The sequence below is a fragment of the Botrytis fragariae genome (assembly GCF_013461495.1).
Source record: "Botrytis fragariae strain BVB16 chromosome Unknown tig00000795, whole genome shotgun sequence".
Lineage (NCBI taxonomy): Eukaryota > Fungi > Ascomycota > Leotiomycetes > Helotiales > Sclerotiniaceae > Botrytis > Botrytis fragariae.
This window is the reverse complement of record NW_023501011.1, coordinates 248,116-275,727: the sequence shown is the minus strand read 5'-3', so window position 1 is coordinate 275,727 and position 27,612 is coordinate 248,116. Positions and strand designations below refer to the sequence as shown.

Sequence of the window (27,612 nt, the reverse complement as noted above, 5' to 3'; positions counted from 1 at the left end):
TGAGGCCCAGAATGACACATCGAGCAAATCCACTGGATGAGTGTAGATTCTGACTTGAGAACATTGAAAGAGTGACTGCAATATGTAGGAACAGCCATTGTGTTAAGTGTGTATTGAGCTTTGGTGATGGATTTGAAGAAATTCTATGACTGAAAAAGATATTAGAGTCCATTTGCAACGACAGTTCGAAGAATAAAGCTGTGATAACGGAAGCCATACATACTGATTGGGCGCGGAGAATCTGCTGAGGTAGCAATGACGAGAAGTAAAGAAGATTGGAAGAAGTTTTCCAAATTGGAGAACTGAGGTTTGTTGTTGAAGTTGCTGTTCAAGGAGTAGGGGGAGAGCAAATAGAAGTTGTGAAGGAAAGTTGAGAAACCAGACAAGGACTTCGGTTGAACTCTCAAAGATGGAAAATATTCACCAGATCAAATTCTAATCGGAGCAAAGAATTGTGAAAGTGAACTCCAAACTTCAAAGTTAACGTATTTGACGAAAATCCGGACTTCTTTTGTGTTTAATTTCCCAAGCGAAGATGAGTGATAGTGAATAGTGTGCAAAGATTGTTATCGCAGTATTGAATATGAAGGAAAATCCCAAAAAAAACAGAAGTCCTCTCCAAACTAGCGGTCACGGTGGGCCCTTTTATATAGTGAATAGTATGAGAGAAAATAATCAAGGGTATTCAGATGGATGCAAGATGAAATCGATCGAGTTTTCTCTTGTGTTCTCGGATTGGCGTTTTTCTCTGAGTGTAGCGTTCAAAAGATGAATCGAATGGATGAGATTATAGCCAGCGAAGTAGATGGTTTGTTCGAGAAGTATATATGATATAGGTCTGTGAAAGGAAAAGTACAAGTTGATTTGGATGAATGATGTTGAACGTATAATGAGGCTGCTGTGGGTATGAAGTGGGCTCCCAAGCGAGAAAGCTGAGAGTATGTTTGATGATATTTGATAGGAACCTATGGTATTGGTGATGAGTACTTTTAAGGCGGTTTCTATTTCAGATAGTTGTATGGGTTCGATAGAGTTTGCTGAGTTTGCTTGCTTTGATGGTTTGATTGCTGTCCTTTTTTAGTTTTTTGGAAATGATGTCCCGAAAAAAGATGTACCGGTAAGTATTGCAACCATAGAAATTGCAACAAGCAAGTCGGAAGTACACTTCAAATGTAGCAGGGCGAAAGGATGATTGCATGGGTTGGTAACGGCTCGGTATATCGCTATTGACGGAGAAGAGTTTTAGCTAGCTTGCCAATCTGCTAGTCTCCTAGTTTTGTGGCCGTCAACAGAATAAGGGACCAGCAAAGAGCTGTAACCAAAGCAGACAAGGGGGGGGTAAGTCTTGAGGTAGTAAAACGTCAAAAGAAGGAAGTCGAAGTTTACTAGGTAGTTATCGGCCAAGAAATCATATCCGCCTGTCTGTCTGTCTGAAGAAGCAATGCTCCGTATATGAGTTACTGGTAGATGATGCCCACTTAGCTAGCTAGCAAGCCATCAGCATTGAAGTTTTTCGGTCCCGGCCCATCTGCATCTGTCTGTTGTATATGATCTGTACCGTAGACTGGAAAGAAAAGGTTAAGGGATCCTTGAAGAAGAGCAGGGTGTACAAAGTAACGTGCAAATCGCAAATTGCAAAGATACAAGTGTGGGTTTAAACCTTAAATACACGATGGATTACCTGAAGGGTTATAGTATATGGGTCCATAGGTTCGAGAACATGTGCTTAGTGGGGGTTTCAGGAGAATCTACCGTTGGGCTGAAAGGTATGTGAGAGGGACTATCTTGAACCAGGGGAAGAGTTCATGATGAAGAATGCTGGGGGGATGTCGAATTTATGGTAATTGTGGGTTGATTCCGTATAATATGGTGGTATATCTACAGCTGACCCAAATGCACTTTCCTTCCTATTAGGTTTACTACGAGGGATCACATCGAAATTCTCAAATAGGTAGTACCTGTCTATAATACACGGTGTTAATGGGATATTTTTAACACGAAAAAGCGTAATCAGACAGATGCATTACGATACAGTGATACAATGATGAATCGGGAATGGTATACTATAGTCAACTTTATATATTTCATCTGACGCCTCGCTGAAAATAAACGTTCGGAAGAGGTTTGACATCTAACCGGTGAAATTCTTTTGGGAGGCCCGAGGTACGAATTCAAGATATTTGGCTTTCGCGGAAGACGGAACGTGTTTGATTCGTCTCTATCAAGCAGTGTAGAAGAATGCCAATGTTTGTTTTATTATGCTTAGACATGGAGAGGTGGACATGGAGAGAGTTGAGGTACCTGGGCACATAAGATTGAATGGCTGTGTGGTCGGTTGCCTTAGAATAAAAAAAAGCGAGCGAGGTACAATGGCAAACGACGGGGACATAGCCAACCTACCAATGGTTCGTGGAGCTGAAGGATGGGATTTAGATGAAAGTAGAAAACGGCCAAAGAGCCATTAATTACCATCGACTGCCTCCTATCCTCCTTCCTTTATTCCAAGAGTATCCTCAAATTCTTGATTGTGCTAATATCAGGGTATATCGTCGTATTCTGACTAGAAGTATACGAGTCTCGGTATGGTGTAAGTTCTTGTAAAGTGGGGTCCGGATCGTCCCTGACTTGAGTTACGGAAGCTTGCCGCCGTCTTATCGACCATCAATTTGATTATGCGTCTTTTTTGAGGTCGATTTCGAGTGACCGCGGAGGGGAAGGAGGGATCAGAGGTTTGAGTACGCGGTTTGTCGGAGAGTAAAGGACTGCTGTCACGATATCCGATCTGACTGCCATGCAGACATGATCATTTGTTGGTTTTGTGAGATAATCCGTCATCATGACCACACAAGTCCATGAGAACTGGGGTCTAAATAGTAGGGCATACTGGAACCAAATATCATCAAGTCTGGTAAACATGTAGGCCGTTGAAAGCGGTTATGATAACGCTTAGCTTACCTTGCTGCTTACCTGAATATTACATTACGCCAACCATGATGATCAATTTGAAGTTTTTGACAAAAGAAAACTCAAGGTCACAACAAGCTATATGTTGCACAAGCTAGGCCGGATAATCGCTATGGAAGGGCCATGATTCGATCAGGGATGGGAATGGATAAAAAAAATATCCCGGAGAGACTTTCCTCGTGGCATTTGTTAGGGATGTCGATTAAAATAACAAGGATTTTTGGGTGGTGGAGGTAAGGATTATCAGAATCTGCATGGTGAAGGAGTAGATAATTGGTAACCGAGGCCCGTTGAGGATATCAGTTTTATCATTTGCAGACACTATATAAGCAATTATCAATGAAGTGGTACGCTAGTGTAACAGCGAAGGAAGGCAACAAAGTGCCAAAAGGAACAAGATCTAGTTCGACTTCCTTGGAATGGAGTCGTCTCCAAAGCGATTCCATTCAATACCTGGGAAAGCTTGAAGGCGAATGGGGAAGTGAGAAACGAATAATCCTCGAAGATAGTGTGTGTGATACAAATTGTAACACGGCAGATGAGATTCCTTGCTATTCAGGTAGGTGGGCTAGGTAGATTAGGTGGTAAGAAGTGAGATCAGGTTGACATTGATTAACAATGACATGTCTAAGCCATCGAGCATCTTGTCCTGGCTAATTTCATTAGGAAGAAGGGGCAGGAGAAGATCGGTAGGGATATTTTCCAGGAATGTGACCATGCTAGTTGCCATGATGGACCGACCCGTTGTGTAGTCATCACGGATCATTGATCGCATGTACTTGTGAACGGCTTCAGAGCGGAACGGCAGGGCTGTAACGGTCTTTTTTGGTCTCTCAGCCATCATCTTCTATCGACACATACCAAGATTGGCAGGGCAAAAAGCCGCAATCATTTAAGAAGTATTCATTTGGTGAAAGTATATTTAACGAAGGTGTCATTAGCGGACTTTGCAGATAGTCAAGCGTACGATCTCCAATCATTCGGAGGTTTTGATAAACTCCATCTCCAGGAAATCACGGGAACAAATGTGTCCCCATTATTTTCACAATTAAAAAAGTGATGCATGGGGAGTACCCAGTAGGTGCAGTAGAGAGGTCCCAGCACTGAGGAGTCGGTAAAGAAAAATTGTCACCCACATAAGACAGGTGCAGCTTGCTTTGACGATCATTGCATCTGCAGCAGACTGAAAAATGTTTCGGTCAAAGAGTGGTGTTGCAGTGTTTGAAGTGATTGGAAATGCATACATACAGACATAGAAATCAGAGAGATGCATTGAGGTCATGAAGAGAGCAAAGGTCATTCGCATCTAACAAGCATATATTTATCTTGGTAGGTACGATTAGATAGACGAGTTAGACTGGCGACTAGGTTTGGATAATGACACTTGCAATTACACGACATCGATTCCCATTAGTGAACATTATATTCTAACTAACCATATCACACACAACTCATGTTATGTTATTCATGTGCTGGGTTCAAGTACGTTATTCAATAAAAACTGACTGGCTACATTACGCCGATCGCTGTAGCAAAATCCTAAGCAACGAAAGCGTCTCGAGGATTATGCTGCTTCATGCTGTCATACTTCGAGACAGTGAATGCGGAGACTCAGTGTGAGATTTTAGAAACGAGGATATGAAAGGGGCGATGGAGGGTTACTTTGAAGCTTATTACGACTGCCACCTAGAAGCTTGATGATGTATACACGTACTCGCACGACTCGCTCTCGTAGTGAGACCTGAGTATGAGCACCCGTATTGAATAGGTGATGTGATGTGATGATGTTCTCTTCCCCTACCTAGTCATTCATTCGAGTAGGAAGTTATTCCTCTGAGCTTATTCCATCTTATCATCTAAACCATTTCTAATGAAGAAGTACATGAGATAGATTAAGTCTAACTTAGTCGAAACTCGCAAAATTGTCAAATCAACTTTCTTCTTGCCTTTTTACATTGTATTCCACTCCTTACGCCCTCTATTCCTATGCAGCAGTTTCCCCAAAAGGATCATTTTCATCACATTCTTCTAAATTTGATTGGGTATCAACCACGCCACCATAATATATCTATCATATACCACAATCGCTGAACCCCCAGCATATTCCGCTAATGCATACCAATTCTCAAAGAAGCAACTATTTTCTTACCGAGCACAGAAATAAATAAATGCCCGATGCACATCACTTCTTTGGGAAACCGTTGATTTGGCGGTGCTTGTATCAAAGATCCCATGTCTTGTACCAAGCCAAGCTATCATGCACACCCACAATTCAATTCGTGCGCCTACATACGATGTATATCAAAATCCAAGATTCAAAATCCGCCATTTATCACCAAAACCCTCATCCTCCCTAGATATCAATCGCCAAGTCGGATAGATTTTAGGTAAAACTAGGGTAATAGTCTGAGATTGACTGCCAGAGAGATGATGAGAAAGATTACTATTCAAATTCACACTTACATTTGCACCATGTCTCATCTAATGTGATGAATAGATCAATTAGTCGCCAGATTGGTGCGTTGGGTATACATTCATCCATCCTCCTCCCTCTATGACTAATGATTACAACTCATACATACATATACATGTACATGTACATACACACATACATACATACATATATACATACATACATACATATATACATACATACGTGCATACACACATGCATAGGTAGGTACATACATACATCTTCCTCTTCCGAAATCTCAATGATAAAGCACTCTTCTCTCTGTCCATCTAGTCTATGATTCAACGATTGTTCACTCAAGTAAACAAATCATTCTGATACCTTCCTGTAAGTAGAGTGTCACTGCTTCACCATCTTCACCGCTCTCTACATGTCAAGCTTCGCGGCACTTCACATCATAAGATTCAGGGCCATTGTCTCACAATTTTAAATTCCCGAAAGGAATCGGTTCACTATTATGACCACATACATAGCTTCAACATCATCCACTTTTTGGAGGATCTACTTTACTTCCGTTGGGTATACTTTATTTGCTACTTTCGGGTTACTGAGTAATGAAGCAAGCTGCTAGCGATTCAGACTTCACCACTTTAATTTCCAGATAGGTCGTTTTCCTGTGGCCATGCCACTCAACCCCTCCCTTGTATCAAGTTGTACGAAGATGCTGTATGGGTATTTTACGAGTTAGCAGCCAGTCACAAAGGAAAAAACGAAGTAGATACCGAGATGTCATTTATTTCTTGATTCCTGAACCTTTCCATTTTCATCATCGGTGTCGGCACATTCCCGTCCCATCAAATCTTTTCATTGGCTTGCCGTTGCTGTTGCTATCCCGTCATTGTGATTTCCCCACTCCATCCACCCTTCATCTCGCACTCAGATCCATCCGTATCCAACTCATCGAATTCCCCGCGACTTCTTGTTTCACCAGCCCTTTGAGCGTTAGTTGTACCACCCTCTCTAATATCTATCAATCTCTCAATCAATCTAACAGCCGTCGACCGATCCGCTGTCGGAACCTTCGATTACACACGAAACCACGTTGGAAAATGTTCTAGAAAACAACATGTTGTACGAGACGGTCTCCAGCATTTCGTCTCACTAGCATGCATGATCTCAAAAATTTGACATCCGGCTTCTAGACCTAGAAAGCTAGAGAATCCTTCTAATCCGGTAACAAAAACGTGGGGTTCGTGTGAAATCAGAATGGAAAGTCGGAACCTCTACTTTGAACCACAGTCACGAAAATCATAACACTTTTATCCTCACACTGGAACCATCATCACCTACCTATCCAGCTGACTTCTAATCCAATCCACCGACTGCGCCAACGACTGACAGATTCATCTGATAATCAATGCATAAAATGTACCGCATAACCAATGCGGGCAACAGAAACCATCCAAAAGCACATCCAAAACGCCACCAACGCATGTCATGCAAATACATATGTACCACCAGAATCGCGAGAAAACCAGACGTGCCGTCCCGAGATCTTGGTTTTCGGCATATGCTTCGTGTGGAAGGTCGACCAGACCAAGATTTACTTATTTACCTACCTACCTATCTACCTACCTACCTTACTAGATTCACATGCCCTTTGATCCAAAAGACGACGAGGATATTCCGAAACCGTATCTTACGGCATGGAGAACATGTATTGCAAAGAGGATTTAGCCACCAACACATGAATTTTCCATAGGCATTTATCATTCTCCTTGCCTATAGCGCCTAAGCAAGAAAAACAAAAGTATCAGAAGTGAAATGCCATGTATAGATACAGAATACGAGAATGGAAGGGCGTCGGTATACAAATTTCAATTTTTTATTATTCACGGATACATACCTACCTCCCAACCTCGGTAGTGTGTGAAATTCGCAACATCTTAATTATTCCCCTTCATCCGTCTCACAGCCGACCCGCTCTTTGACATCCGGCCCGCACTTCATCGTCCCTCTCCTTGCCATCTCCATCAGCGCGGCCGAACACATTTTATTCCAACGGCTCGTATGCGCCATCTCATTAATATCGTATCCCATAATATCATACGGTACATAGGTATGCACTCAACACAAACATACTAAACACACCCCTTCCCCCATCCCGCCAAGCAATCATCACCCAACCCATCTCTCTCCCATCACATCACATCCTCTTCCCCGAGCGAGCGATCCCGATCCGTCGCCAAACACGGATGGATGTCATCATGTCCTCATGTAATCATGCAAAGCTTATCTGTAAATCATCGTGCCATTCCAACGTCCGGCTTGTAACCTCTATCATTCCCCCCCTCCCGTTCGAATGGCAGATGGAGTGCCACTCGCTCCCTGGATGAATCGATGCACGATGACTTATCACGCCACTATTTATGCGCCGGAGGCATTGACGGCCGTGTGTGTTCCAGATGCTGAACGAGGGTGGTATCCTTAGGTAAGCGTTTAATGCTGGAATGGTTGTATCTTGGTTCCTTGTGCATAGGCTGGACACTGGGCAGTAACTTTGTAGCTGAAATGAATAACACAACTGGCAATGGAAGGTCTAGAACAAATTGAATAGTATGACGATGAATCCCTAATAGTTAATGATTCTTGATATCGTATGTATCACTCCCAACCCGGAAATGCCAACCTACCTCATCCAACCAACCTCTCCTCTCGTGTTGGTAGTCGCCGTCTAAATTCATTCTCTATATCCAATCTCAAGCTCATGCCTCACATTTCGCATTCCGCATTTCACAATCCAAGATTTGAAAACAATCAGGTTTCAATAACTCATACAATACAACCAAGAGCACTGCACAACTGAAGAGATACCCAAACAGGGAATCCTACACTGCCGTAGACAAGAGAATAAGTGCTCTGTACCACTGCTCGAACTTGTACCTACCTAGCCTTGTCTCTACCTAATCATCTAGACAACATCAAATTGCAATGCCACCCCACGAAACTCTTTCCTTTTCATCTATTGACTACTACGCCATAATGCCATGCCAAAAATGACCAATAAAAACGACCCATCACATCTTTCACTCATCACACAACCGGAGGTGATACCGACCCCGCGATGCCATGATCATCCAGTCAGATGTTCAGCAGTCAAGTTGCGAAGTTATGTCAAGTAATGTCACGAACAGATACAATTATAGTATTTAATTTCTACTCGCTGTTCTACGCTGTCATATTATACACAAGTGTATCATACTCACAATATTACACTAACACACGCCATGTCTTTCCACATCCTATTCTATTCGTTACCATCTTCCACCAACCTATCAGACGGGTTCGCTGTGGCTTTTCACATCTGAATTATCTCCAGATGGCGCTGCAACTAAAGCCGAACCGGCAGTTGCTTCATTGGTTGATTCTGCGACTTGTTCTTTCAAATCGTTTTTTTCTCCATTCCCATCACCGGCTTGAGTTTCACTACTTAATGCTTCTGCAATAGTAGAATCGCCCTCCGCATTTTCTAGTTCTTTCTTGTGGAAAGTATGTGATTCCGCAAGATTGACCGCGAGAAAACTCTTGGGAAGTTTGACTCTAATTGTTCTGATTAGTATTTTGTTCTTTTAAAAAATCCCACGGCAGATAAGATGGATTGAAATGAACGTACTGATGAAACTTTGCCCTCAATGTATCAATGACATATTTCCAATCGGCGTGAGCTGTTAAACTTCTTCTCGGAGCACAACTAATACTATGTTTGCTGTCAAGCTGTACATCCAACGGATCAAACGTGTGAGCACCTGGACTGATTGTGATACGTATGCTATACGCATATTTGGCTACATCTTGTGCATCGACAGGAGTCTTGTTCTCAGATTCGTAAAGCTCAAAGCATATCTGTGAGAGGTAGTCGAGCTCGGGGATGGCACTTCGTTTGATCTTTGTTTCAATACCTCCTTCAAGAATACAGTTAAGAAGTGTATAAATGTGAGACTCTTTGGTGAAATATACGAATGCTTTGGCGTCATCCGAGGCTTGCATTTCTTCGAGATCCTGGACGATTTCCTATATTCTGGTTAGACCAATAATCTTTGAAGATTATATGTACTCTTACCTTCAGCAAGGGAAGCGATGTCAAAAGACCAATCTCAAGTTTCTCGCTATCCGCGATACCATATTCTTGCGGACAGATGAAATCGAACAAGATTTTAGATAGTTTATACAATTCTCGCAGTTTCTCCAGGCGAACATCGGTCTTAGCTTTCGTTTGGCTACTGCCAGTGAAAAGTCGGAAATACTGGGAATGTTAGCCAAGTTAACTTCCTCTTCACACTAAACACTTACCGATTCTTCTTCACTATTTTTTCCATTCAATACCGACTTTCTTCTGAACATGCGTCGGTGAAGTGTTCTACTGCTTTCAGCCTTCTCCGCTGGTACAGTCTCATCCTTAGCATTTTCCGAGTTTTTGGATCGGTCCTTTTCCCAAGCAAGCTCTATTTCTTCTTCCTCGAGAATGCTCTTGCTCGGAGTGAAGACCCATTCAAGGAATTGACGATTGTGAAGGGCATCAAACTTCATGGTATCGTATAGCTCAGAGATTTTGCTTGGATCTACTTTCTCGGGGTCGGAAAATTCATTGAAAAGCTTCTCCCATCGTTCCTTGAATAGCTCGGCATCCTCACCACAGCACCAACGAGCTTGAATACTGCTCGTAGCGTTTGCTTGTGACAAAGCCGAACCTGCTCCTTTGCTCTCCTTATCTCCAGGATTTACAATTGCATTGAGTGATGTAGTGGCGCCTCCATAAAGTTTGCTGAAATTGTTACGCATAACTCTCCTATGAAATTTCATCAAGTGAACAACGTATTTCTGCACGATCGATGGTTCTGGCATATCCGCTGGCCAGGCAAACTCGGGAGGTGCTTCCATTCCTTGTCTCAACAGAGTCTTGAGCTTCTTCTTGACTTTATCCATCTCGTCTTTAGCTGCGTTGGAGTCATCAAGTAAATCTTTGCGAACAGTAATGAAATCAGATGCCAAATCCTTTTGGTTTGTGAAAGCAGATGCCCATATTTGAGCACTGGCCGTTACACGTCTCTCGGAGCTGCTGAATACATGAACTTCATCAAGAATGTCCTTGTTCATCAATTGAAGGTCGTTTCGCATTGTTTCGCCAAGCTCTTGTGCTTGATATCTAGCAGAGTGAGTTGGCTCACCACCCCATTTGACAATGAGTTGGAGCTTGTCCAATACAAGGCTCTCCTCCGCTGCGGTTATGCGAGATAAAGTAACGCCAGATAACGAGTCATTTCGACTGGGCGATCTTCTCTCAAGTTTCGCAGCAGTCTTTGCTTTGTCAGAGTGTTCAAGACTAGGATCAATTGCAGCAAGGTCTTCTGGTGCAGGAGGTGGTATCTCAGAATTTGGGGATTCTTCCGGCTTTCTTTTTCGAAACATGGGCTTGATTTGTACTTTTGTACCTGTCCATCCACCTTTCTTTGCTAGAACATTCCTTAGTGATTTCAGCTTTTCTTTATCCTCGATGCCCTCATACGCTGCAGCATCAACAGCAAGCATAACGCTATCCAACGCAGCTTCGCCTATTAAGAGGACTTCTTCTTGGTGACCTTTAAGAAGATCGATAAAAGGTTTGGTGTGAAACGTATATTTGTATTTCTGCTTGGGTGTGCGATCAGCATGTCGAATTACAGATACCATACCTTTCAGCTTCCACGTATGTTTGGGTGCCGGCGGTGGTAGTGTCTGTTGATCTTGTCCAGGAGTAGGCATGGGTGTAGGTGGGACTGCAGACGTAACAGATGGGACTTCGCTGGGACCGGACACTGCAGGTGGTGGCAACAATTCTGCAGAAGGTATGGCGGAGGTGTCCTGTTCCGCAACTAGTGGAGGTGAGGTCTTCGGAGTTGGGGCAGCTGAGCTACCAGGCTGAGGAGAACCTGAAGTGGAAAGTCTATGTGATCCATGATTAGGCAGATGTCCGTGAAGCATGTTTGACATGCTAGGAGATTTGGAAAGAATGTTTTGTAAGGCTGACCGATGATTGTCTTTGAGTACTGGCTCTTTTCTTATAGTAGTAGGGCTCATTGTTCCGTCGGTAGGGGATGTTACACCACTAACGGGTTGTGATTGTCCAGTATACTTTTGCTTTTCGCGAACGAACATATCTTTAAGTATACGTGCACATTGCTCATAATACTCCTCATTGTCTTTTACAAAACTCCATCCATTGACATCAATGACATAGCTTTTCCCTTGCGCACGCAAAAGGTCGAAACCGCATACTCTCTGGCCGAAACTGTTAGCAATTCGAGTGGCCATAGCAGATTCTTCTTTTGTCAGAGCTGTGATGTAGCGAATTTCCTTGCCATGAGTATTACGTCTGACCAAGCCATCAACAACAGGGGATTTGCGAGTTTCGGCGTGGCAAAAGGTTGGTCCAACAGTGTATGCTTTCACATCTTCAGCGTTATCGACACGCATAAACTTTTCATATAGATAACTGCTTCCTGGTTCGGATATGGCTCGAGGGATTGTAAGATCTTCTACATGTTCAGAACTCTTGTTGCCAATCTTCCGGAAGAGCTTTCGACCTCCTCCGCCTTGACTTTGGGGATAGTATATGCAGACATTGTGATCTTCACCACTGACTGGTTTTTCCACAAATGGCTTGGACAATAGTACACCATCAACACTTAAAGTGTCTCCGTTGTCGATAAGTTCAACCGTCTTGGGAGCCACCATCTGGCCACCAGTTCCATCTTCGGGCCCTTCTAGGACAAGACCAGTGGTGTCCTTCAGATGTTTTGCCATCTCCGGTGTGAAGACAGCTGGACCTCCATCACGATTCACTTCTATACGCTTGGGCGTGGGCACATTTATTTTGTCGAGAATTCGTAAACAGATCCTGCGATCCCATAAGATTTTCTGCATAGGAACATCATTGACACAGAATGGTTTTCGTGCCTGCACATATGCAATGGCTTTGTCGAGTGGAAACCCATCTGAGTAAAAGGAAATCAGGAAATCACAGATTGGCCAATTCTCGACCTCCTCATCCAAAATAACTTTATCCCCAAAGATGACAACCTCAAATTCGCCTTTTGAAATCAAGCGATTGAGGATGTTTCGACTAGGTTTGCTTCTTGCTTTTATGTCAAGGGCACATACTCCTATAACGCCCCAAGGTGCTGGTCTATTCTCATCTTCTTTTTTCAGATGTAGGCCTCTCTCACTGCTGGGGCTGTGGCTGCTGGCGCCGGTGCTACCACTGAAACGTCTCTTGGCTCGACTCCTGGATCTTTGTGGGGGCTGAGGCCGTGGTTGAGCCTCGCCTCTGGCAACAGAATTTCGTTTTGCTATCTCTGCAGCTTGAGCTGGTGGTTCTCTCGCTGTAAGTTGATGCCCATTTGGTGCGTTTGGTCCACCAGAAGTAGTTGTAACAGATATATTCGAAGTCTCTGGCGGAGATACACCAAGCCCCTTCACTGACGAGACCGATGCTGAGACTGGTGCTGTAGTTATTCTTGTACTTCCTCCATTCTCAGAACCAGTTGCAGATGCTGCAGAACTTATTACACCACCTGCTCTGGCTGATGCTAAAGAGTACATTGAGGATACTGACATTCGTTTTCCATCCATCTCCGTAACCGATGCTCGGGGTCGAAGAGTAGGCTCGGGAAGTGGTGCAGGCACACTCTTGTTATCGTCTGCCATTGTTGAATTTGTTTTGAGGTTTTTGTCCTCTGGCATTGGTAGATGCTTCGTCTTTAGGGGTTCAGATTCCTCAACAGCAAAATCTTGATAACTAGTTCCTGCCCCTTCTAAATTTAAGCTTTCTTGCAAAACTGCCAATGCAGCCGGCGATCTTTGGCTGTACGTAGAAGATGTTCTAGACTTTGATAGTGTTCTTGTAGGAGGTGGTGGCATGGAAATACTTGCTCGTTCGGAATTGAGTTCTGTGTGCATCAATGGTTCTGCGTGCCTCCCTTTCCTGCTCAATGACGCAAGAATGGCACTGCCGGACGATAAGCTGAGCGAAGTCCTTCTCACTTTAGATTTCGGGCTCAAGTCCTTTGTTGATTGTACTTCTTGGCTGGAAGCATTGGATTTTTTGAATGTTGAAAATCCGACCGCCTGTTTATCGGTACTAGGATCATTAGTTTCCATCACTGCGCTCTCACCTTCTTGTGCCATGATTGTGGGAAATTGTTATCAGTAGGTCCACGGGTATCTGAGGTATGCATATATTGGGTTAGGTATGTAGTTTGAAAACTACTGTCAAACTCTGGAAGGACGTGAATTGGAAATTGAAACCAGGACTGTGACATAAGAAAGCAAACAAAGCATGGCCTATACTACTGTGGATCTACCAACATTGAATGCTGGCAGTTTAAGTGAATGGTAGGGAGAGAAGGATATATTTTCATTTTCCAGGTTACTCAGTCTTATCGTGGCAGATGACGATTAATGCGGCAAGAAAAAGGAATTTCAACGGATAAGACGACGAATGAGATGGTATCGATTAGATAGCATTGACAAAGATATGTGAGGCGGGAGTTGGATATCTACCTAGGTGGGCAGGTAGGTAGGTACTGACAGGAGAGGAGAGGATGGCATTTACTCATATATTGGGGAAGTGATGTATAGATGTCATGTTATGTTGTGAGTGAAGGAGGGAGTGAAGAGTGAAGGAGGGAGTGAGTACAGATGTAGATAAGCCAGTGGCTGACAGTAATAATAATAACAATCGCTGTCTTACCTCTACGATAAGGCGGTTTCCAGTGATAGCTGGGGCCCGGCTCTTCCCCACGCCTCACTCATGTCTATGAGCCTAGTAAAGAGAGGTACAAGGATTAATTGATTACATAGTAAAAGAAAAAAAAAAGTTCCCTACAGAAATATTGATTTTTTTGATCATATTGGTTACTATCAAGGACAGCGGCGCAAACAACAAGCAAGCGCATTTGATATAGGAAATAGTGTTTTAACTTGCTAAGATGCCTTCATCGGTCGCTACCAATGTTCAGGATGGTCCAATTGTAAAAAGACAAAAATTGGACGTTACTGATGCGCCGAAGAAAACTTTGAGAGAATCAAGAATCTTTACTCCATTTCGTGTTGGTCCTACCATTTCTCCCAATTGACCATATTGCTGACCTCTATAATAAGACAATTGGTCTAGTATCTTCAACTGCCGTTCCCTTCACTTCGATCCCACTCGGCAAAACCACATTTCAAATCACAACCTCCGTCGGGAGATGTTTACAAACGTACGACCTCAAGAGGGGACTTAACCTAGTCTTCCTAACCAGACCACAAACACCAGCAGATATAACCGCTACAATAGCATGGAAGGATAAGGTCTTCGCAGCATGGGGAGGCCAGGACGAAGATGGTAACCAGGGTCTATGTGTATTCAAGAGAGGAAAGAGGATTGAGGAAATACCACTCCCAGCAGATTTAAAGGAGCCCATCAAACAGATTTTGGTCTTTGGCACCTGGATAGTAGGATGCTGTTCAACCAGGATAGAAGTCTGGAAAACCTCGACATACGAACATTATACGACTTTGCACACTACCGCGGCGCAGAAAGGTGGAAACGAGATTACTGGGGGAATCTGTAATATGCCAACATATCTAAATAAAATATTCGCCGGAAGAAAAGATGGTGGAGTTGAGATATGGAACGTCAGCTCCGGGAAACTGATCTACACCCTATTACCACCAGGTCCAAACTGTGGAGCTGTAACCGCTCTACAACCCACACCAGCATTATCTCTTCTGGCGATCGCATACTCCGAAGGTCCTCTAATAATTCATAATGTACGAACAGATAAGACAGTCATCCATCTCAATGGCGGCTCTGAGTCCACTATCACTTCAATATCTTTCCGGACAGATGATCTTGGAGCTGGGGAGGATGGTAAAAAGCCCGGTGTTATGGCTACTGCAGGACCCGACAATGGCGATGTGACATTCTGGGATCTTAATGGAGGTGGTAGAGTTATGGGTGTTCTTCGAGGTGCCCATAATCCACCTTCCGACTCTGGCGCGACAGTCAGTGGAGGATTGAGCAAGGCTGAATTCCTCTCTGGACAGCCTGTCCTAGTTACCAGCGGTTTGGATAACTCTTTGAAATCTTGGATCTTCGATGAATCGCCCTACTCCCCGATACCACGAATTTTGCACTCGCGCAGTGGGCACGCTGCGCCAGTGACACACCTTCAATTTTTACCTACTGATGCAGATGGTGCGGATGCAGGTGGAAAATGGTTGTTAAGTGCTGGTAAAGATCGAAGCTTGTGGGGATGGAGTCTTCGAAAAGATGGACAAAGCACAGAATTGAGTCAAGGAAATATACGAAAGAAGGCGAAGAAAATGGGTATCCTAGCCCAATCTACGCTGGCAAATGAGCCTAGCACGACCCTTGAGGATCTTAAAGCACCGGAGATTGTATGCCTGGCATCGTCATTAAATCGAGATGGTGGAATGGGCGCACATCCTGGAACCGGAGCGATTTGGCAGAAGGGCCATCTGCAAAAGAAGGGTACAGATGCGACAGCAAGCGGGGTCACGGGATGGGAAAGCGTGGTCACTGGTCACAAAGATGACAAATTCGCCCGAACGTGGTTTTGGGGAAGGAAGAAGGCGGGACGATGGGTATTTGAGACTGGTGATGGTGGAAATGTCCGAAGCGTTGCTATCAGTCCATGTGGCACCTTTGCGGTTGTTGGATCGGAAACTGGTGGACTTGATATGTTTAACCTTCAATCTGGTCTTCACCGACAACGATACCCCTCAAAACTGACACCAGCGCAAGCAAGAAAGTTAAAAATCCAGCAACTACAGGCTGCTGAGAGTGGCAAGGAGATATCTTCCGAGACGGTAAAGAACTTCCAGCCTGGACTTGGTAAACACAGGAAAGCTGTAACTGGTGTGGTTGTTGATTCATTGAACCGCAATATCATCAGTTGCTCTCTCGATGGCAAGATTAAATTCTGGGAATTCGGAACTGGTAACCTTGTCGATGAAATTGATTGGTTCCCAATGGTATCTATCACAGGAATGAGATACCATGCACCGAATGATCTCATTGCTGTCTCGTGTGATGATTTGTCTATTCGAATCGTTGACATCGAGACCAAAAAGACCATTAGAGAATTATGGGGGTGTCAAGGGGGTATCAATGATATGTGCTTTTCCAATGATGGACGATGGGTCATTGCAGCCTCGAAAGACTGCGTGGTTCGAGTTTGGGATCTTCCAACTGGGCACTTAATTGATGCAATGCGAATGGAAACTCAATGCACTGCACTCGCCTTTTCTGGAACAGGAGAGTTCCTAGCCACAACATGCGCGGGACAAGTTGGAGTCAATCTCTGGAACAACAAAACTCTTTTCGCACATGTTCCTACTCGACATATTTCCGAGAAAGAAATTGCTTCTATCACAGCACCTACCGTTTCTGGTGAAGGTGGTCATAACGTCATTGATGGCGCATTCCAAGATGAGAATGAGACTGCTGAAGATGCCGCACCTGCTTTATCGCTGGATCAACTAAGCAAAGACATGATGACTCTCAGTGTGGTTCCAAAGAGTAGATGGCAGACTCTGATTCATCTAGATCTTATCAAAGCCCGTAACAAGCCCACAGAAGCACCAAAACTACCAGAAAAGGCACCTTTCTTCCTTCCATCAATCGACTCCGCGGCAGGCCCATCATCTCAAGAAGAAAAATCAATCGATAGCGCTGCCGAAAGATCACGCATCATGAAACTCGACCGCGTTGCCTCGGAACGCTCCTTTACAGTGACACTCCGATCCGGCGGCGAGTCAGGTGATTGTAAGTTCCAAAATCCCTCCTGCCCTCTCGTTTACCTATCATTATACTAACACGTCACAGACACACCATTCATAGATCATCTCAAAACTCTCTCTCCATCCGCCGCTGATCTCGAAATCCGCTCTCTCTCTCCTACTTCCAACGAATTAATCCACTTTATCCACGCACTTACTTCACGTCTCTCACAAAAGAGAGATTACGAATTAGTTCAAGCATGGATGGCTGTATTCTTAAAATTACACAACGAGGAAGTAGCAAGTAGCGAGGAATTGAGAAATGCAGTCATGGAATGGAAAACACAACAGGAGAATGAAGGTGCGAGATTGGGAGATTTGGTCGGTTGGTGTGGAGGTGTGGTGGGATTTTTGAGAAGCCCTAGAACTTAGGATGTGGTGTTGAATTGTTTGTATAAGAGCGGTTTTAGATATGCAGAGTTTGAGATCCTGTGTACCTAGCTAATGTCATGGAAAGATATATATCTGCATGTGTTTGCTTTCTGTTGAAAAGCTCTGATTCTTGAATGGTTGGTAGGAAATCAGATACTTATCCATAAAACTAAACTGAACAGAGTCCGAATTTTTTGCAGTCAAGTGAGATAACAGTGTCTCGGCATCCGCATTGCACACCTACTAACGAGATCCACCCCCAATCTCAACCCAGCACTCCCTCTCTCTCCCTCCCTTCCTCTATCTCCAAGTATCCCCCACCGTCCCCTTCGTCGCACAACCCGCCGGCACCGTAAAAACGCGATTCGGATCACTTTCCCACGTCGCCGTCCCCCCACTCGCCACATTCACATACTTATACTGCACCACCTGACCCGGAGGCAACAAGACGGTTCCCGTCCACAATGGATTCGCACTCGTGTAGTTGACTGCTGATAAGGCGAGAGCGGCAGATACATCCCAGTTTCCGAGGGCGGCGATGGAGCCGGCTACTTTGATGGTTTGCCCGTAGGTCGTGGTGACGAGAGTGTTGAAGGTTATGGGGATTAGTGAGGGGGTGGAGGTGCAGGATGTGGTGGTGCTGGTGCTGGTGGTAGATTTGGTGGAAGTGCTAAGGGTAGTGGAGATAGAAGATGTTTTGCTCGTGGTACTGGAAGAGCCACCACCACCGCTCCCAGAACCAACAATCGCGATATCGGCACAGGTCAGATAGATCTGTCCCGTTTGGAAGGAATTCCATTTCAGAGATATGAGTGTGTGATTCGATGCATAGTTTGGAATCTTCACTTTCTTGGTCACTGTATATCCGCCTGCGATGGAAGTATAGCAGGAGCCGAGCGCGGAGTTATCTACGCCTTGACATCGTGTTCCGCTGTTGAACCCCTTGCAGGTAAACCAGTCGTTGCGCCAGCATGCTTGACCGGATGTGCAATCGGCGTTGTAGTCGCAGGTGGCGCCGGTGACATCTGTACAGGGGAGCAAACCGGCGTCGAAACAATCTTCCGCGGCTTGTTTTTCGATATCCGTGGGGATGTATCCCGGAGTGATGAGTTTGTTCACGATAGATTGGTCTTGACAGATGCGCCAGCTGAACATGCCGCCGTGGTCTCCGTTGTTGTCGACGCACCATTGCACATCGACGGTTTGACCAGCTGTGTAGGTGGTGACGGGAGTATTGCCCCAGTTTGTGGAGGGGTAGTTGTAGTCTACGCTGACGCGAGCGTTGTAGCCGCAAGGACCGCTGCGTCCAACTGGAGCAGAGTCGAGATCGGGCCATGAGGTGACGGGCTCGAGAATAGTACATTCGGGACATGTGTCGATGCCGACCTTTGATTGTTAGTGCGGAATGGAGATGGGATGTTGGAATCTTACTGAATGGCCGATGCTTGTTCGACTAGAGGGTATGTTCATATATCCATGACTATCTGCTAGAGACGCCAAGTTGGCTGCTGCTAACACATATAGAATGCTGAAAGATCTTGACATTGTCGTATAGTATATCCTTCGATGTATTTTCTATACAGGACACTTGGAAGGGGAGAAAGAAGATAAACTTGTTCATTCAAAGGCCATAAGGATTTTGGCACTTCTTTATAGTTCTGAGTTCAAGCTTGGCAAAGGCTCAATACAAGCTATAAATCTATACACAGTGCAAGAACTTTCGATTCAAACCTAGAAAATAGCTACTGTAAGATCCGGAGCCTAGGTTAAATTGATGATGATGAAAAACCAGGAGGATTATATTACGCCAAGCCGGTAATATCTGAACTCTACAGTATGTGAAAAGCATTATTGAAGATGGACCATATGCAAGTGGTTTACACGCCACCATGACACTTTTAAGTATAGCTCTACAGCTAGATTCTTAGATGCCCCGATTATCAATATGGAAAGCATGGAAGTCTCTCCATTGCTATGAAAGCGGCGTGAAGCTACCAGACAAGAATGAAGACAACAAACAGTATATTCTTAAGTATCAAACGCAAATCCTGAGGAAAACTCTCAAGAACCTCTCATCCATTCTCACCAAACGACATCTATCCCATTCCCAACATCTTCCTCTTAGACAGACAATAGTCCCAGCCGCCAAGACGGCAGAACCTGCACATAATAGTCCACACCAGAGCCCGAGTTAAAAAACCCCTATCCATCTCGCTCCTCAATCATCACTAACATCCCACCAACCCAGCCGCGCAAGCAGCTAATCGGTCCTTCACCATCCCGTCTCTCCATCAAAGAACATGTATCGAAGAAAAAAACACCCCCGTACACATGATATCCCCCACCCCCGCAAAAACCCAACATTCGGTCCTTCTCAGCACTCGCACCCCGCACTTCCAGGGAGAGAATTGCCGCCTCGGAGAAGATCACGAATAGAGCTCTATCTCCGGAGTGCTTTTGAGTTGTGGGAGAACGAACGGACCGAGAGTGAGTCCGCGTCCTACGTTGAGGTTTGAAAGATACTGTGAGAGTGACGGGAAGAATGCGGAAGTGTGGAGAATCTGGGAATGTGAAGTTTGATGAGTTTGATGTTGATGATTGTTTGTTGGTGAGAGGGGATGGGATGGGATGGAGAAATTGTTATTGGTGTGTGGTTAAACGTGGGGTAGACAGCGGTTGAAGATGTGGCTACTTAACACCTGCCTTTTAGGGCGTTGCCGCTCATATGCAGGTACTAAATTAGTTGAATCGTGATTGACATGGTTGTAGTTGTGGGAACGGCTGTAAGAGGAGGCAAGAGAACTTCAAAGCAATCAAGTTCTGCAGTAAAGCACTCGAGATTTTGTGTGTAGTAGTTCTTAACAGTAGGGTAAGATAGATTTCAGGTTTGACCTTCACTTTACGTATGCAATTGATATGGATCATGTCAAGTAAACAAAGTTGTTTATTTTCAGAGAACTAATGTGCGAGATAGATCTAGAAACAAATGTGTATCATAAGGATACCATTTGTATCTACTCTATTTATTATACACATTGTTCTCATAAGAACATTCCTTTCCTGATCGACGCACAATGCACGCCATCCCTTAATACAATGCAAAAGAAAATTGCTTCCCAATGTTCCGAATGATGTCAATTCCTCCACCAAACAGGTAAATGAAATATCCTCCCCAATCGCAACCTATGGCATAGCATTGTTGCTTTAGATGAAATAAGCGGCTGCAAAGGCAGCAGCGAGCAAGCCACCTGAAAGGGTGTTGGCCTCCATGGCTCCACCGGTGTGAACAACAGTGGTGCTAGTGCTGCTAGCTGGTCCAGAGCTCGTAGCCGAAGTCTTGGTGGTGATAGAAGCAGTGGTGCTGGTGAGAGTGGTGGATGGAACGATGGAGGTGGAGTTGGCGTATGTGCCAGTTACGACGCTAGGGGAAACTGAAGGGTGACCGGAAGCAGAAGTGCTGGGGATTGGAGAGAGGATTTCAAGGGAGCTGGTTGTTTGAGTGCTGGTAAGAGTGTTGGTGACTGGAACCGAGGTGACGACGACTGGGACGAGGGTGTCGGTGGGAGCAGACGAGGTGTAAGCAGTGGTGTCGGAAATCGAAGGAGGGTATGGAGAGGATTGAACAACGGTTGGGACGAGAGTTTCGACAGGAGCAGAGGAAGTGTAAGCAGTCGTCTCGGACGCTGGAGCAGAGGATGAGAGGACGATGGGGACGAGTGTCTCGATAGGTCCAGTGGCTATAAAAATATGTTGTCAGTATTTCGATCGTTAAGACTATAACATTAATATTAAAGAGCCATACTACAAGAAGTTGACTCAGTAGCCCATGCAACATCACGAACAACTTGACCAGCGCCGCTGACAGGGAGAACAAGTGCGACAAAGAAAAGCGCGAACATGGTGAATTTCTGGATGATAGACATAATGACTACTTTTGAGGGATGTTCCTTGAATAGAAAGGTTATGTATTTGTAGTGGTTGATAAACGAAAGTGATGTTATTGTAAATTTGATTTTTCGTTTGGAGTTCTGAAGTTGTTTTTGAAAGAAAGAAGGAAGACAGATGGGGGAACTTCTGGAAGTTTATAAACAAAAAGTTTGTGATGGTACGGTACAATATGACGCTAGGCGAAAGGTGAATGATATTGAGGTTATGGCTCATATATTGGCCTATCAAGAAGGTGAATGGGAAATTGTGGTAGAATATTGCCAATCTGGTTCACCGTCATGATATCAAAAGCCTCAAACTACAGGTTAGTATGGTTATTTGCACAGAATTCGGAACTTGTTAGCCACATCGTTCTGTTGTTACACCATATTCCACAGTAGAAAACAGGGAAATAATATGTGTGTGATATAAATTCCAAGTTCTTACCCTCTTAAGAATTCTCGTTAAGTGAATGACAAGATGAAAATATCAAACTCTTTGACTTCAGAGCCTCATCTCCATATAGAAATTCACTATTGATTGCTTCCAAGGCCCCATGAGAATCACATGTGAATCATTTTACTCACAAATCAGACTTGTATGGCATCTTGACGTTGGACCTCGGAAGCCACAAGGAGCTTGAAAGTTCAATGATATCAAACTGGTTCCACTAGAACTCGTTATAACGTTAAGAATACTATCCAATTTACCTCAAACTGTTGGATTTTAAAAGTTCAGCCTCCTTGGGATTCTTGAATAATGTAAGATTTTACAATCATGTTTGTAGACCTGAAGTGAATCTAAATACATATTTTAAATTCCATATGTCATAGATTTAAGTACATACATAAAAACAATATATTAGTAGTGACTGACAGATAGAAAATCTCAATCATGCACCTCAAAAGTAGAATCTTGTCCAACGGGTATGTAGTCTTCAACTTAAGCACAAATGATCCCAGGAGAAACGCATTTCTAGTACCCAAAAGCGGACAGAACCCAGCCACCTCTCATACCCAATGCCGCTAAAAAATCAAAAGAGGGTCTTAATCATGCCCCAAGTCGCATAAGAACATCAATCGTACACATCATACCCGAAAAATACAAATACAAACTCACTGACGCTCAGGACTACTACGACCCTCGAGCATTTCAACCAACTCCGACACTTTTCCTTTGCCTTTCACCCGACCCTTGCTCCTCCCGCTCTCTGCGCTTTCCGTTTTGGCTAATTTATTGCCATCTTCGATACTCAAGATTTCACTAGGGGTTCGACTTAGAGTTCCGCTTCCACTAGCTCCTATGTTTCTTCCTCTCATACTCCCTCCCTCGCTCAAATCTTCACGAACATCATGATTGACGACGCGCAATCTCTCTTTAGGCACGGTAAACATGACTTGTACCACCCGATCCTCAATCGCTCTTTCAATATCCCATTCTTCTTCATCTTCATCGATCCCATTTACAAGCCCTCTAGCCTCACTAGTCCCTGAAATCTGTACACTTGACCGGCCGCCATTAACAAATGAATTGGATCTCCCACGCTTGGCACCAATCTTCTCACTATCCTCCCAGTCCCCTCTACCCTGTTTCCTCCTCCATAAAGCCGCACCAGCACTCACCGTTCTTCTTGGCGAGTTATCGACACCAATTGGAAGAGGAAGTGGCTCTCGATCTGTAAGACTAGTTTCCGCATTATCACCTTCGGGTCTAAAAGCTTTGCGTAGACTTCCCAGCCACCCACGTCTACCAAGGCCTATGGGCTTGTTTTTTGATGGACTGCCAATGTAATCATGTGTCGTCCTAGTGGGTGTGTGCGGTGACGATTTGAAAGAGGACTCAGTAGGGGACGGAAGCCCCCGGTCAGCGAACTGCTCTGGACGAGGGAGTAGCATTGCTGCTTCTGCCTGCAGGGTGGGAAAGCTAGAGTGTGTATGGGCGGTGGTGTAAGTTGAACCTGTATTTTCGCTACCGGAACTCCCAGGAGGGCAAATCTGAGCATTTTGTGCGACAGGACTGTCGGGCATCGGACTCAGAGTAGCATTGCCTAGACTAATGGTATTCATTGCGTATGTTAGATAGCCTCGGAGTGAATTTGATCTTGTTCCCAGGGAACTGGATCCTGATCGACTTAAAGTAACAGCGGTGTGGGCCATACTTTGCTCGCTAAGGTTACTGGCTGTTCGAGCATTATCTTCAGAAAGTTCCCCCGAAACAGAGGCTGGACCAGTTGCTGTAATTAAGTTTGCCCGTCGAGAAGGAGAACTTCTCCCAACAGTTGAATGAGATCTGGCCTGAGCATGAAGGAGGGCATCAGCAGCCGCCCAGTCTGCAACCCATGCTTCGATCTCACGTTCTCGTTCTTGCGCCGGGGATTCCGAGACAGGCATGGCGACATTTTGGCTGTTGGATTGTACAGGTACTGAATAATTTTGAGTGACTGGATCTTTGAAAGGATCCGATCGTCGCTTCGCACCAAAGTAAGCGTCGCTTTCTTCGAATGGAAGAGCAATACCTATTTCAATAGGGGAAATTATATCAGCGTCCTCGTCTGCTTCGTATATTGGATGTATCGGCCCAGCTGCACCAATATTGGCTGCCCTAGCATTCCCAGCTACTGCACCAGGGTCGAAGGTCGAAGCGGGCTGGTACAGACCTCGATTGTTTCGTACAGCTTTCCTGGGTATTTGCCGAGGTTGAAGTGTGGGAGAGCCAATCTCTCCCGCGCCATATTCGCCAGTATACAAACTTTCATACCCCCCCGCTGCGTTTCCCGAGTCATAATAATGTTTTTGGCGATCAGAATAATTATGAGTTTGATACATCTCTTGTGGGCCTAAGTATGCAGTGGCTGCGTTGTAGCCAAGAGACCTGAGGTCTTTTTCCTTACCCTCGCGTCTCGAATCTCTGCGTTTCCTTCTGCAGCGAATCAAACACCAACTAAGTCCTGCAACGATAGCAATGAACGCAGCGATACCTAATCCGAGTCCTACGCCAAGGCTGACTTTTGAGGAACCCGAGGACGAAGAAGAACTGCTTCGAGCATTAGCCGCAACATATGCTGGATTGGTGTAGTTCGAAATCCAAGTGGAGCTCGTAGCATTGAAAAACATGGGTTGGACAGTTGTGTCAACAGCTCTCTTCATATTGTTCGTGGCTGTTATATTAAATCCACCCAGTACCATCATAACGTTTCCAGGAAGCATTGTTGCACCGTGCCCATAAATACCGTCTCCAAATGGCTGATCCGCAGGTACCGACCATTTCCATCGACCAGTTCCTCCATAGCCCGTCCCAAGTTCTAATATAGCAAATTGTGGATCGGCAGCTTGATTAACGCTACCAACCCATCCGCCCAAAACAATGACTTTAGATCCATCTTCTGTCAATATTGCCGTGTGCCCTGAACGGCTATCGACACTGGTTACTGAACTTTTTACTGTCAATTCTGTATTGGAACTCTCTGTTGAGGATGGTGGGCTGACTGTGACAAAACTCCAACTCTCCACGGGAAGACTCCAAATAGCAACTTGGCTCATGTTTATAAATGCGCCTTGTGTATGTCCACCAAGAAGTATAAAATTCTGAGTTTGTGTCATAATCCCCGACGCATTCGAATACGCAGGAAGTAGAGGCGTAATAGTAAATCCCGCCTCAGCAACAGGTGCTCCTCTATTAGCAGTTAAATCCAAACTGTACGAATCTGTCGATCCAGGTGATATTCGCATCATATGGTTCGTATAGTTGGCGTTCGATTGCCATGTCGATACATTCGCCGAGGAACTGGGACACATGCCACCATAGATATAGATATCCGTATATGAAGCATTTGCATTGACTAATGTAGAGAACTGGAATCCACCCGACAAAAATTGCGCGCCTGCGCGACCAGCAGAGGAGACATCGCTGGCCACAACAGTTGTCTCTTTCGCCCATGTCCCATTCCCGACAGCCTCATTTCCAGGTGTATAAGTCCATAACTCAGTGCTGGCAGATTCTGAACAAGAACCAGTAAGCAATGAAATTTCGCCGTTCGTCCCAATCGTAGGTATAAAAGCAGTATTGTTGTCGAGAAACGAAAGATTAGGTGTGAAGGGTTCTAATGTGAGATTCGAAGCGAATAAGGTTGAAGATATATTTAGAGATAAAAACTCGGGTCGAGTGTCTGATTCAGAGGTGACGAGGAAGATAAATGCAGTGTCGTTCCTCTGGCTCGCGCTCGGTGGAAGAAGTATCGTGGTAGGATTATATGGTAAGGTCTGCGAATTTGCGATAGTTGTGAGACTTATCAATGTCCAAAGGACAGGCGATGAATCGGGTTTCATGCTGGATCTGAGTCTGAATCCGAATCTGAATCCGAAAATGAAGGTTGAAGAATAAAAATGCTGGCGGAGGCTATTCTACTTGTTGTTGTTAATCACATTATTGTCGCCAGTAAGAATTTCCAATTGAGAGTGGAGAGCTGTGCAGCTCAGCACTGATTCTCCTTAAGCCAGCCCTCTTGTCAGTCAGGTTTCAATTGAGGTATACTGTCGTTCAGATGTAATCTTCGTGTGTATCGAACCGTAGGTGATACAAAACATCTCCATGAAAACATTAGTGTGACCCAGTATCCAGCCCCGTTTTGGCGATAAACACGAGTTCCAGACCAGCCATGAACATTATTGACATGGAGGGAAGTTTTCCTATTCGTTGACCTAGTGATAACCGTGATTAGCTCCATCGATGCTTGTCCTAGTAGCCTTGGATGCATGTGAGAACAACATTGCGGAAACTTATTCCATCATGAGATACTGATATACTTTACACACAGACATCGACTACTTTTGGTCCATTGATTGTCCATCATCTCAATTTTCGTGAAGCCATACCGGAATGTGATTGAGAAAAGAATTCCTTAAGCTTTCAGACTCAATGGGCTGATTCTGACGCTTGATTGAATTGCGTGAAGGGCTGGGGAAAGAACGGCTAAAAAATGAAGGGGCTGTCTGTGCCTCGGTTCCAATTGTAGGCCTTATCTAGTGAGGGGCATCGTACCGTTGGATTGAGCTTGTTGTGATGAATTCCACGACGCATTATCATTCTAACATCAACATCTCCCTTCATTGCCTTCAATCTCCTTCACTATATCATTGTCCTCTCATACATACCATTCGAGGTATATAATCCAAAGTGGTGGCACATACCACATTTACTCTACCCATACAACACAGCAAGCATGCCAGCCTGCACAATTCATCTGCTTTCTCTCTCCGTCACCATTCCCGATTTCCTCTCAGCCCTTTCAACGACTTCTCTCACCCCACTCACAATTGGTAGGGTTGTTCGTTGGATCGTCCTTCCAACATCGATATCGATCGACCCACTTATCGCACGTAATATCCATTGGGATATTCTGATGATCTTGCCCAATACAGACATTCTTCCAGCCTCACTACAAAAGCTTATCCTTCATCAATGGCAGGTGACAGCAGGAATACCTTCACGATTACTCCATGATTTTGCGTCGAAGAATAGAAGACTGCTCGATCCACGACCGGAAGACACACCGCCTCTAACAGGAAGCTTAAACAACTATCACGCAAAAGCTTCAGCTCAATCCCTCGAGCTTTCTCCTCCATTACTGGAATGGATCAAAACCTATAGAAACCAAGAAGGGCGAGGTGCAGTTTCTATGCTCAATCTCCTTGCATTCAAACCTGGACTCAAAGAGGAATATTTGAAATATGGAGCCGAATTTGCAAAGTCCATTGGTTCGAAACGAGGTGGTATTGCCAAAATAATGGGGACTGTGATACATGAGGGAGACTCAGAAGAAAGAGGCGAATGGGACGAGGTTGCGGTAGCACATTACCCGAGTATTGAACATTTTGCAGATATGTTGGCCAGTGAAGATTATCAGGAAGTAAATCACAGACATAGGGTGGGAAGTTTGAAGGATACTTTCATTCTTTGCACAACAGAATTGGATATGCCTGTATGGGGCAAGAACGAGTCGAAACTATAGGTGTGGGGAAGTTGAAACTTGAGACAAAAGTTCGCTTTTTCAG

General features: G+C 44.7%; 7 protein-coding genes across 7 annotated transcripts; 2 read left to right on the top strand and 5 right to left on the bottom strand.

Moving 5' to 3' along the window:
• Positions 1 to 2,670: 2,670 nt before the first annotated feature.
• On the bottom strand, positions 2,671 to 2,992 carry Bfra_007012 (uncharacterized protein; the record flags this gene model as incomplete). The annotated part of the gene is made up of 2 exons (XM_037337383.1): positions 2,671 to 2,905; positions 2,979 to 2,992. 2 exons carry the CDS (start codon positions 2,990 to 2,992, stop codon positions 2,671 to 2,673), a joined length of 249 nt encoding a protein of 82 aa, XP_037186763.1.
• A 5,720-nt stretch (positions 2,993 to 8,712) lies between these two features.
• Positions 8,713 to 13,600, bottom strand: Bfra_007011 (putative cortical actin cytoskeleton protein asp1 protein; the record flags this gene model as incomplete). The annotated part of the gene is made up of 4 exons (XM_037337382.1): positions 8,713 to 8,977; positions 9,051 to 9,448; positions 9,498 to 9,680; positions 9,728 to 13,600. 4 exons carry the CDS (start codon positions 13,598 to 13,600, stop codon positions 8,713 to 8,715), a joined length of 4,719 nt encoding a protein of 1,572 aa, XP_037186762.1.
• Positions 13,601 to 14,403: 803 nt separating this feature from the next.
• On the top strand, positions 14,404 to 17,635 carry Bfra_007010 (putative transcription factor utp21 protein; the record flags this gene model as incomplete). Its single annotated transcript, XM_037337381.1, has 3 exons — positions 14,404 to 14,523; positions 14,576 to 17,249; positions 17,310 to 17,635. The coding sequence occupies 3 exons, from the start codon at positions 14,404 to 14,406 to the stop codon at positions 17,633 to 17,635; spliced, it is 3,120 nt and encodes a 1,039-aa protein (XP_037186761.1).
• Positions 17,636 to 17,935: 300 nt separating this feature from the next.
• On the bottom strand, positions 17,936 to 19,180 carry Bfra_007009 (putative starch binding domain-containing protein; the record flags this gene model as incomplete). The annotated part of the gene is made up of 2 exons (XM_037337380.1): positions 17,936 to 19,021; positions 19,067 to 19,180. 2 exons carry the CDS (start codon positions 19,178 to 19,180, stop codon positions 17,936 to 17,938), a joined length of 1,200 nt encoding a protein of 399 aa, XP_037186760.1.
• Positions 19,181 to 20,839: 1,659 nt separating this feature from the next.
• Positions 20,840 to 21,558, bottom strand: Bfra_007008 (uncharacterized protein; the record flags this gene model as incomplete). Its single annotated transcript, XM_037337379.1, has 2 exons — positions 20,840 to 21,372; positions 21,438 to 21,558. The coding sequence occupies 2 exons, from the start codon at positions 21,556 to 21,558 to the stop codon at positions 20,840 to 20,842; spliced, it is 654 nt and encodes a 217-aa protein (XP_037186759.1).
• A 1,119-nt stretch (positions 21,559 to 22,677) lies between these two features.
• Positions 22,678 to 25,887, bottom strand: Bfra_007007 (putative galactose oxidase kelch beta-propeller protein; the record flags this gene model as incomplete). The annotated part of the gene is made up of 1 exon (XM_037337378.1): positions 22,678 to 25,887. One exon carries the CDS (start codon positions 25,885 to 25,887, stop codon positions 22,678 to 22,680), a length of 3,210 nt encoding a protein of 1,069 aa, XP_037186758.1.
• Positions 25,888 to 26,780: 893 nt separating this feature from the next.
• On the top strand, positions 26,781 to 27,569 carry Bfra_007006 (uncharacterized protein; the record flags this gene model as incomplete). The annotated part of the gene is made up of 1 exon (XM_037337377.1): positions 26,781 to 27,569. One exon carries the CDS (start codon positions 26,781 to 26,783, stop codon positions 27,567 to 27,569), a length of 789 nt encoding a protein of 262 aa, XP_037186757.1.
• Positions 27,570 to 27,612: the final 43 nt, after the last annotated feature.